This window comes from Gigantopelta aegis, unplaced genomic scaffold (assembly GCF_016097555.1).
Source record: "Gigantopelta aegis isolate Gae_Host unplaced genomic scaffold, Gae_host_genome ctg2018_pilon_pilon:::debris, whole genome shotgun sequence".
Taxonomy (NCBI): domain Eukaryota; kingdom Metazoa; phylum Mollusca; class Gastropoda; order Neomphalida; family Peltospiridae; genus Gigantopelta; species Gigantopelta aegis.
The window spans coordinates 61,275-73,283 of NW_024532821.1; the positions used below are offsets into that span (position 1 = coordinate 61,275).

Genomic DNA, 12,009 nt, shown 5'->3' on the forward strand with positions numbered 1-12,009 from the left:
AGATAATATATTGATGATACCATATAAATTTACATGCTAAGGGGAGCTAAGGGAGAGTGGTAGGGTGGTGGTGTGGTGTGGAATGAACAAGGAAATAGAGTCTGAGGTCGTTTTATTAATATAAAACTAAAGATATACATGTATTGATTTAACTTTCTTTTTGTTCTCCTTGCTTGATTTTATGTCATACAAAATATTATATATATATATACTCTTCAAAAAAAGAAACGCAAAAGGGTACAAATGGGTTATAACTCCGATTTTATGTTTCCTACCGGTTCATGCTTTGTGAATATAAGGTCATTGCATGTCCCAAACACATTCCCACGGTTACATTCGATAAAACGCAGCTACTGTACAATAAAGTTCCAAAATGTGAATATTCGCAAAAACGCAGCCACGTGCAAACCATGTCACCACTGCACGTGCGTTGTCTGCACGTGCAACATGAACACCGACAGTATAAAAGTGCAGGGTGTTCGCTTGCCTGGCCTCTGTATCTGGCTGACAGTTGACAATCCAGGACATGCCACGTCTCAGTGAACCGCAGAGAAACAATGCCATCGGCCGACTAGACGCAGGCGAATCCAGAACGGCCGTTGCCAGGGCATTCCATGTGTCCCCAAGCACCATCTCCAGACTGTGGGACCGTTACCAGCAACATGGATCAACACGTGACCTCCCTAGATCCGGTCGACCACGGGTCACTACCCCCGGGCAGGACCGCTACATCCGGGTACGCCACCTTCGGGAACGATTGACTACTGCCACCTCCACAGCCGCAGCAATACCAGGTTTGCGCAGGATATCCGACCAGACCGTACGGAACCGTCTACGTGAGGTAGGAATTCGTGCCAGATGTCCAGTTCGAGGTGTCATCTTAACACCACAACACCGTCGACTCCGACTGCAGTGGTGCCAGATTCATCGACAATGGCCTCAACTGCGATGGAGACAGGTGTGGTTCAGTGACGAGTCCCGATTTCTGCTCCGACGTCATGATGGAAGATGTCGCGTGTATAGGCGTCGTGGTGAACGTTATGCGGCAAACTGCGTGCAGGAAGTGGACAGATTCGGCGGGGGTAGTGTCATGGTGTGGGCAGCCATCTCACACACTGGCAGAACTGACCTGGTCCACGTGCAGGGCAACCTGAATGCACAGGGCTACATTGACCAGATCCTCCGGCCACACATCGTTCCAGTTATGGCCAACGCCAACGCAGTGTTCCAGTTATGGCCAACGCCAACGCAGTGTTCCAACATGACAACGCCAGGCCTCACACAGCACGTCTCACAACGGCTTTCCTACAGAACAACAACATTAATGTCCTTCCTTGGCCATCGATATCACCGGATTTGAACCCAATTGAGCATCTATGGGATGAGTTGGACCGACGCCTCCGACAGCGACAACCACAGCCCCAGACCCTGCCCGAGCTGGCAGCAGCCTTGCAGGCCGAGTGGGCCACCATCCCCCGGGACGTCATCCGTACTCTGGTTGCTTCAATGGGCAGGCAGTTGTCAACACACGCGGAGGCCACACCCGGTATTGACTCCAGATGACCTTGACCTTGGTGGTGTGTCCTATCACTTACTCACAATGGACTAGAGTGAATTGTGAACAATCCTGCAACATTTGGTAATTATCGGACTCACCATTCAATAATTAAATCAATTCTCCAAATGTTACGACAATGTGGTTTTGCGTTTCTTCTTTTGAAGAGTATATATATATCAGGGTTGAAAATTAGCAGTCGCCCGACCTTTATTGGGTAAGGGCGACTAAGAATTTTACAAAGGTAGTCCATTGGGCGACCATTGATTTTAGGGTCTGACGAGTATGGTACCGTACTAGTTAAAAAAGAAATACAACAATACTGAATCGAGTATGACAAAACACACTACAGATCTGGCAGCAGAAGACATAGAACATGTTCTATATTATGACAGCGCCAACATAATGAATAAAGATAAAATTCATATAAAAACATTTAAATTCATACCGTCTCAAATAACATTTTATTGGGGGTAAAAGTGCAGTGTAAATAACAACAAAAATTCTTTACAAATTACCATCAAACTGCATAGGTTAACTCTTTTTTTTCTGATACATGTTTTAAGGCAATTGATGTAACACCCAAGGTAATCGGAATGACACAACCGTAATTAATACATGAACAGGGCAGTATCTCTGCACAAAGCAGTGTTGAAAGAGCATTTGGCAAAATAGTGGATGATTTCATGGATCTATACCTAGTGCCTAGTCTATAGAACAGCCACTTCTGAGGAAATCATTTGCTTGGGATTTCACTCCTCTTGCATTGCCACAAAGTTTATTCCATCCCTCTTGCATTGCCACAAAGAGGACTGCCATTCCCAGACATTTACTAGAGTACATGCCGTTCTACCTTTAGTCTCTTTGTACTGCATTATCTTTTACCCTGTATTAAAAATGAGATTTAATGTGTTTAATTTAATGGTACTTTGTAAAGAAACATGTTTATTTATGGTATCATTACTGTATGATTTTCTTAATCCTAACCCTAAACTTGACCCATTTTCTTTCTGAGGGAGGACCCTCCATATCTCTGTTGACTGTGGTTGCATTCAACTCCATAGAGCCATAACCAAAAATGTCTATCTGGCAGAAAGACTGATGGTGACCCTTTACCTGCATGAAGAAGAATTGTAGCTTTTATATCATCAGTGCTCTCTTCGGGAGACCACAAAACTACTGGTGTCCTATACATTAATTTTCAGGCTGCGACACCACTTTTGCCTTCAATGAAAAGGATGCAAAATTAAAATTAGCCTGGACATTTTTGGTCTCGTCTCCCACTCGTGCATTTGGTGTATGTCAATTCTGACCTATTTCAGAAGCTAAGAAGACAAAGAATTTAATTATAAATTTTGTATGACCAAAGAAAAAGAAAGAAATGTTTTATTTAACGACGCACTCAACACATTTTATTTACGGTTATATGGCGTCAGACATATGGTTAAGGACCACACAGATTTTTTTAGAGGAAACCCGCTGTTGCCACATAGGCTACTCTTTTATGACAGGCAGCAAGGGATATTTTATTTGCACTTCCCACAGGCAGGATAGCACAAACCATGGCCTTTGTTGAACCAGTTATGGATCACTGGTCGGTGCAAGTGGTTTACACCTACCCACTGAGCCTTGCGGAGCACTCACTCAGGGTTTGGAGTCGGTATCTGGATTAAAAATCCCATGCCTCGACTGGGATCCGAACCCAGCACCTACCAGCCTGTAGACCGATGGCATAACCACGACGCCACTGAGGCCGGTTATATGACCAAAGAAGTCCCCCGAGTTCCAGCTGTCAATGAACCTGAAAAATTACACACAGGTAAACTGTCACCCACAGACAAGCGCCTATCACTTCAGTCTCACAGACGGATAAACTGTCACAGAGAAGCGCCTGAGCACTTCAGTCTCACAGATGGACAAACTGTCACCCAAAGAGAAGTGCATGATCACTTCAATCTAACACATGGACAAACTGCCACCCAAAGAGAAGTGCATGATCACTTCAGTCTCACAGATGGACAAACTGTCACCCACAGAGAAGCGCCTGATCACTTCAATCTAACACATGGACAAACTGCCACCCAAAGAGAAACGCCTGATCACTTCAGTCTCACACATGGACAAACTGTCACCCACAGAGAAATGCCTGATCACTTCAGTCTCACAGATGGACAAGCGCCTGAGCACTTCAGTCTAACACACGGACAAACTGTCACACACACAGAGAAGCACTTTGTCACTTCAGTTTCACAAATGGACAAGCTGTCACACATAGAGAAGCGCCTTGTCACTTCAGTCTCACACACAGACAAACTGCCACCCAAAGAGAAACGCCTGATCACTTCAGTCTCACACATGGACAAACTGTCACCCACAAAGAAGCGCCTGATCACTTCAGTTTCACACATGGACAAGCTGTCACACACAGAGAAGCGCCTTGTCACTTCAGTCTCACACATAGACAAGCTGTTACATACATAGAAGCGCCTGAGCACTTCAGTCTAACACACGGACAAACTTGGGATGGATATTGGAATACATTATTCAGTGTGACTTATTATGACTTATTATGACTCCTATTATTGTTGGCCATCTTGGATTTGAGTTTTTTATATGAATATCCAAAAATTCTCGAGAGGGGTCATGCTAAAATTAATAGTAGCGAAAGGGAACATCTAACAAATATTGGTGCTTTTATTCGCCAGGTATAGATAATTTTACTAAGTCACCCGACTATAGCAGCTTGCTCTGAATGTGAAACTTGAATACCCCCGCAGTTAAAATTATAGTTATTTGGGGGCGATGGAAATCCATCCCTTGTGTACTGTACTGAATACTGTAATTAATGTATAAAAAGAAACAAAAAACCATTTTCTTTAACGACTCACTCAACACATTTTAATTATGGTTATATTGCGCCGGACATAATGTGGTTAAGAACCACATGTAGAGATTGTTACATACCTGTCAACTCAAACGCATTAGTCGTGAATCTCACGCATTTGTATCAAAGATCACGCTGTCATGCAATGCTACTATAATTCACGCTTTTTAAAAATAAAAATGTTTTATAATCATGGTTTGTATTTTAGAGCTGAATGGAATAATATTCTGATTAAGCAGGCACTTTTAAGTATGATCACGATTAAAATGGCCAATACGGAATCTTAAACACCCTGTTACAAATGGGAGCCAACTATGAGAGCAAAATTTGCCACCATGAACTACAGTATGCTATATAGAAAATAAATGTAATTTCATCATCTGAGTTTAATAATTGTACTCCCAGTTTTACTCTTCATTTAGTGAGAGGATTATCTATTAAAGCAATTTAAGTAATTTCCCTTCTCCTTACAACATGTTAAAAAGCATCCATATATCTCCATTTTGGGCTTAAACAAACAAATAGTTCCCCCCCCCCCCCCCCCCCCCCCATGGACCCCCAAGAGAAGGACTTCTCCCTGGACCCAAGCTTCTAATTTTCTCACTCCTTCGAATTCTCGGAACCAAACATTAAACTCCTGGCCGCCATAAGTTGACAGCTCTGTTATTAGAAGCATAGGCGTGTGACCTCCCATTTTTGTTGGGGGCAGGCTGGCTTTTGACCAAATTAAATGAAAATGCCTGAATCTGAACCTCATGGGGCTATTTCTCATTCCAGCCACTGCACCACGACTGGCATATCAATGGCTGTGGTATGTACTACCCCGTCTGTGGGATGGTGCATATAAAAGATCCCTTGCTGCTAAATGAAAATAGTCCATGAAGTGGCGACAGTAGGTTTCCTCTCTCAATATCTGTGTGGTCCTTAACCATATGTCTGATGCCATATAACTGTGAATAAAATGTGTTGAGTGTGTCATTAAATAAAACATTAGTTACATTTCATTCCTTCCGAACGAATCTGAATATCATTAGCATTACTACCAAACAGCTATATTAGGTTGCAAGCGAATCACTACACACATTTTTACATAACATGGATTACAACTAATTCTGACGGTAGAATAATGGAAATAAAGGGTTTCAGATTAGTATGTTGTGCCCTAGTTCATCAAGATTAACTTTGGCTACAAGTGCAAGCACAATGTGCATTTACATTCGAGTTTATTTTTATGAACTAGTTGTGCCCGAATATCGGTCTAATTTTTACCTGAATTTGAGGGTTTTCTCCCCCCCCCCCCCCCCCACTCCCGTCTCGTACGCTTATGTTGAAGAGGAAACCCGATAACATACACATATTAATTTGTAATAATATTAAAATAGTAATTTCACCAATTAAATACGAGTATGTAAATGTTGGAGGGTGGTGGACCAAAAAAAAAGCACGTGTCATTAAATGTAAAGGGACATAACTCATTAAATCCTAAAACCTTACATTACCTAGAGTTGTTCCCCTTGTTTTGAATGCCATCCCGCGTTTGTAGACTGTTTTAATTATAATATGGCGACATTTATTTAATTTCAATATTATGTTGAGTTTTGATTTTTAAACATTTAAAAAAAACTGTTTATGGCATAATTTATAACTGCGTAATAAATTGTGTGGTAATGATTGGCTAAAATAGCGGTCACCTGATTCTGTCTTTTCCAAGAAAATAACCAGTTTCAGTTTCGATTTCCTGCTTACAAAGGTATTCAAGCGACAAAATGCTGGGGTTTTGTATTTAGGCATTAATACAACACTGTTCTTGCTCTTTTAGATTTACAGGTAAAACCAGACATTGTTTATTGTTTTAATTTAGTGTTTATATCCAATAACGTTGTTTTTTTTACCTGACTGGCAAATGTTCTCGCGATTTGGAGAGGCCACTTCCACAGCTCTTGAAAGGTAATGTGTCCTGTTACAAAACTTATGGTATTTGTGGCGAAAACAAGTTTGCATGCGTGAAATAGTAATTTTTCTTATTAAACAGGGCTGCAAAAAGTACTCGCCCGCTCGCCAAATGCGAGTAAAGATTCCTACGGACGATTTACAAAATGCAGACTGTCTATTTGTCTGTTTTTATTTCGTTTGACATATGATGTTGATCACTTAGCAAGTGTTATTAATAATGTTTTGTCACTATCTATATATTTAATTTGAATTGAAGACACTGTTTATTATAATATTGTTAATAATATATAGTTCTATAGAATGGTGGACTAGTTGAAATTCTGGTGGGCTAGTAAAATTTAGTTGGTTCTGGTCTGGCGGGCTAATTAAATATTTTCCATTTCTGCACCCCTGTTAAATGCACACGTACAACCCAACAACTTCAGGATGGTGAGTTGTGTGGGCTGGGTGGGTTATGCTATGGTTTAATATTATAGAGACATAAAAGAAGGAAGGAAATGTTTTATTTAATGACGCACTCAACACATTTTATTTACGGTTATGTGCCGTCGGACATATGGTTAAGAACCACACAGATATTGAGAGAGGAAATCTGCTGTCGCCACTTCATAGGCTACTCTTTTCGATTAGCAGCAAAGTATCTTTTATATGCACCATCCCACAGACAGTAAATATGTTTACTTTTATATAAAAGGGATATTTTTACCAACATTGACAAGGTGCAGCAAATAACTGACCTTCACACCTTCAGAAATACTAAGGTTGACGATAGTCACTTTTTGGACCCTTGTTTTGGCTTCACACACAATAAATAAAACATATATCCAATATAGTTGACAAAAGGTACTTTTTATTTCTTTCATCTTTTAAAACTTAAAACTTAATATTTTGTACAGAATTATAAAAAATAAAAACATACCGACCTGTAAACAGCGTTGTCTGCTTATTATAGTATTGTGACGGGGGATCAAGGTTAGTAGACCAGTTTTTATTTTAATGTGGCAAAGCACTGTAATAATATAGCTAATTTTGAATTTGAATGATGTCAGTATTCCAATGATGTCACTTTGCATGTCCTTACAATAACCATAAACCAAGTACATGACGTTTCTGTTTTCAGAACGTTGGAAAAATTCCAATTCAAAATTGCTATTGAAATATGTTTGTTTGAACATTACTAATGCACCTGAATGTGTTTGAAAAAAATATTGTGATTTAAAAATTGTACCTTTTACGAAATATGGATTTCAAGTGAAATTATGTTAAGATATGTTATATTTATTGTGTACAAAGCTAAATAAGGGTGCGAAGAGTGACTGTCATCGACCTTAGTATCCATTCGAGTTAGCCCCACTAGCCCTGGTTCCACTAGCCCCAGATTGTCAGTCATATTGGCTGTTACTGCCACCGGTTGTCATCCCCATTATAAACAAACTAAATCAAATAAGTAATTACAAAAATGAATATAGTTAAATAAATGTTTTATTCAATAGTGTTTATGGTAATAGCACTTTGATGATTCGAGCTTCAATGTCACCAACATTGGGAGCGTGATTGTGTTCATACTGTTGTTTGACAACTAAACCCTCAGATACTACAATAAACACATTGCATTTCAAATTCTTAGTCTCGCTACATCTCATGACAATCGACTACCTCTTGCAAACAACTTGTGTACCAGTATATCAAGCACACCTAATCACTATGACAGGTAAAACACTTCCTAACTACTTAACAATGGACCAGTCGTCTGCTCACAATTGGTCTTTGGTAATTTTACCACATCTACTGGTACCGCTAATCTGTCAGGAAGGCGCTTATGCGTAACGGGATTCCCATGCCGAGCAATCAAGCTTCAAGGCCGATCAAAGAAGATGCCCATTGACAAAATCAACTGTACTATTTAACTCAATAAACAATAGGTGAAGCACTTTTTAATAGTACAGTTAAGTTGGCAATCAGTAATTTCTATCCTAACACCCCCTTCCCAAAACACATACTGAAAACATCCAAGGCTCGCGCTGTCGGTAACCAATTTAGCCATCTGCTAATTAAACATTATTTTTACAAAAAAATGGCTAATAAAATTTGCAAGTGGCTAAAATTTTGGCTGGGCCATTTTCTGTCTTCTGATGTGAACAAACGGTTACATAATCTATTCGACACCTCAAACATAATAATACCAAATATTCAATTAGCATACCGGTAATGGCAACATGTGTTGGCTGGTTTTTGTCATTTTTATTAAGACATTTTGATTAATTTTGTTTAATTATAATTTAATATTCAGTTGAAAAATAAATGTACTAGTGTGGTACTAGAGGTTAATTATAAGATATTAATGACAAATTTATTTTTTCAAAATACCTATCTATTAGCAGCATTGAATTATAGGGTTGTTTAAATTTTTTGTGTATAGGTTGGGTGGGGGATATGCTAAGAATTAATGTTTTTGAAAGTTTAAAATTATTTTATGTCAATATAACTTTTGTATAATGTTGAAGAAACAAATGGAAAACATTGAACATTAATAATATTGATTTGTGAACACTTAGGCCAAGCCCTGTTGTAAGATGATGCATTGGTAGCACGTTTGTGTATATTAACTGTTTTTAACAAGTAGACTTATTACTGCTATTTGCTTTTTCTGTGCCAATTCGATCGTAGTTCTTTTTTTTTCTTTTTTTTTAGTAGCATTGTACAGATTTTGTGCTAGCTAATAGTTTTCTTTTTAAAAGTAATTTATTGCTCAAACCAGAACTTGGTTTGGTATAGCATCATGGTGTATAGTAACTAGTATCTGTAGAGTTCATGGTAGATTGTTTTACAGTATTTTGGAGCAAATCATATATATCTGCTCAGGGATGAAATAAACGGGATGGAGAATATAATTGAGAAAAAAAAGCAGGCAGGTTCCTGCATATACCCATTTTTTAAAAGCTTTATTAATTGATATATTAAAAATGTAATAGTTTTGAGATGACTTTGCTTGAAATGTTTATATATCTGCCATGTATTTGATGTAATACATATAAAAGTATAAAAAGACATGTTTTTTTATATTGATTGTTGTGTAAAATAAATGTGGTGAATCTTTTCTTAAAGTGGCTACAAAATTCTGAAAGTGGCGATTTGCCAAATTTGACACCAAACTTTGATTTTAAATTGGATTTTCAAGATTTAAAGTAGCTTACATAAAAAAAATCAAGTACATGTATGCTTGAAGAACATGTACAATTAATTATAATGATATGAATTTAATAAGTGTTTTTGTTCTGCAGGATGTGAGTCCAGGAGATGGAAGTGCTTGAAATTTGAGGTGGTGGTGGTGGCATGATGGCAAGCAATCCTGGTACGGTATACCAGCTGATCCTTTTAGTAATATTACACGTTCTAAATAAGCATTATTATTGTGCATACACATGAAAACAGTACTTGGTCACTTCACTGTACTAAACAGTGACAAAAAATTACTTCCATGCAATATTTGAAAGTTTAGTGGTTATATCATAATGTTAAATGTGTAATAAAAGATTACTTAATATATGCTGTTCTCAATTTCATTTGCAAAGGTCAAAAGTGCTTTTGATATGTATTTGGCAGATAAGAATGGACATACTTGAGACAAAGACACAGAGAGAGAGACCGAGAGAAATGAAGAAAGATTTTTTGTAATATTTAAATACATTTTTTACTGAGGACTGTTGAACTGCTGTCAGAATCCATGATGACACAGAACATCAGAATAGGAAGAAACATTCTTATATTAGACCTGTAGTTTTTCCCACACCCTTTGTAGAGAACTCTGTGTGAGAATTTAGTATCACATATGCATTGAATATCAGTTTACTGCTCTTATGTGATCAGTTTAACAACATCTGATAATAGACTGACTCCAATCATACAGTGTCATGTTATGGATTGTCTGTTATTTCTTTTACTTTCATCGGGATATGAAAAAAAAATCATCCGCAAAGGTTTATTACTTGGTGGTTGCTGTCATCCTTAATTGAGGCTATGGAAGTGTTATCTTTGGGATTAAGATTTCGAACGATTTTGTGAATGGCAGCTGGGTTTGATGTGTTTTCTTTAACAGCATTTCGCAGGTAGTTTGTTTTAGCTTTGTCGATCAATGAGTTGACTATATTACGCCAATATTTGAATTGCCGTTCTTTGTGTTGTTTTTTGCAAAGGTCTCTCATTTTCATAGCACCTATAATTTGATCTGTATGTCATGGTTTAAGTTTTGTATGCTTAACCCTATGTTCAGTGAGTGGTGCATTCACTACTTCAGTTAAACAGGCACAGAAAGCAACATTGGGGTCAGATATATTACTTCCTGGTTCAAGAGTATTTGATAAGTCATTCAAAAAGGTACTCTGGTCAAAATGCTTCAGGCATCGATATTGAAGTGTGATGTGATGATTCTTTTTAATAGGTGCAGCCTTCGATTTATAAACAATGCAGACAGGAAAGTGGTCACTTATTCCAAGTTTGGGTACAAATATGCACTGATTAACCTTTGCTTTGCTTGTAACATAAACATGATCAATAAGTGTTGAAGAATTTTCTGTAACTCTTGTTGGCTCAATAATTATTTGCTCTAGATTATATGCTTTACAGGTATTAATAAATTCAGAATATTTTGATGTTAGCAGGTCTATATTAAAATCACCCATTATAATCAGTTCTTTGTTAAGTGTGATAGCTTTTTCTATATTGGCATGAAATTGTTCAAACCATATAATCTTGGCATTTGGTGGTCGATAAAGAAAAGCCACAAGAATAGATATACATTTATATGGAAGTATTTCCAACCATATTACTTCAAGTTCATTGCTTTCTAAATCCACTCTTCTGTTGTAGGCAAGATGCATAGCTATATAAGCAATAACACCACCACCATGTTTGTGAGTTCTCTCTCGTCTTTCTGGTTTATGAAACCCATTGATATTTAACATGCTGTCTGGCATTATGTTGTTTAGTTTGCTTTCTGTTAGACATAGAATACTGACATCTTGAGCAAGCAGGCTAACTTGATACAATTTTGGTCATATATCTTGGATGTTAAGATGCGCTATTGTTAACCCTTTTGCAGATTCAAAACCAAAACATAGTGTCGTCATTGTATATCCAGGAAACATCAGGAACAACATTTATCTGAGTAAACTTAAATGGATTAGGCAAAAAGAGTACATTTATCTCCTAGCTTTTCAAATGCATCATTTTCAATATATGAAATAATATGTAAATAAATGAAGACTAACGTTAACATTCATAAAACCAACTGGTAGTAAAAACATGAGAGGAGTATTTGTAACTTCTAAAGTGTCCTTGTTATTAATACAGTATTTATCAAAGCTTTTCACTGGTATATCTACTGCAGGAGCAGTTTGTAGACATTTATTTCAGTGACATGGGAATCTGTAGTGGACAAAAATATTTTACCTTTGTTAACAGATTTCTCGGTACAACAAGTTGCTTGATATTTATCAGGGGAATTATAATAGTTGCATTTCATGGGTTGTGAATCATCAGTAGTAGCAGAAATGACTGGTTGGACACTATTAAAACTATTTTTTATTGTGATAGGGTTAGCCCTATTTTGTTTAGTAAC

The 12,009-nt window shown here is 37.7% G+C and overlaps 1 protein-coding gene across 1 annotated transcript in view; it reads left to right on the forward strand.

The window, feature by feature from the left end:
• The first annotated feature begins 6,074 nt into the window (after positions 1–6,074).
• LOC121391262 overlaps positions 6,075–12,009 on the forward strand; it is a 65,359-nt gene continuing 59,424 nt past the window's right edge. The window contains exons 1-2 of the mRNA XM_041522950.1: positions 6,075–6,266; positions 9,674–9,744. Coding sequence (XP_041378884.1) covers positions 9,726–9,744 — 19 coding nt within the window. The 5' untranslated portion in view covers positions 6,075–6,266; positions 9,674–9,725. The remainder of the gene's footprint in view (positions 6,267–9,673; positions 9,745–12,009) is intronic.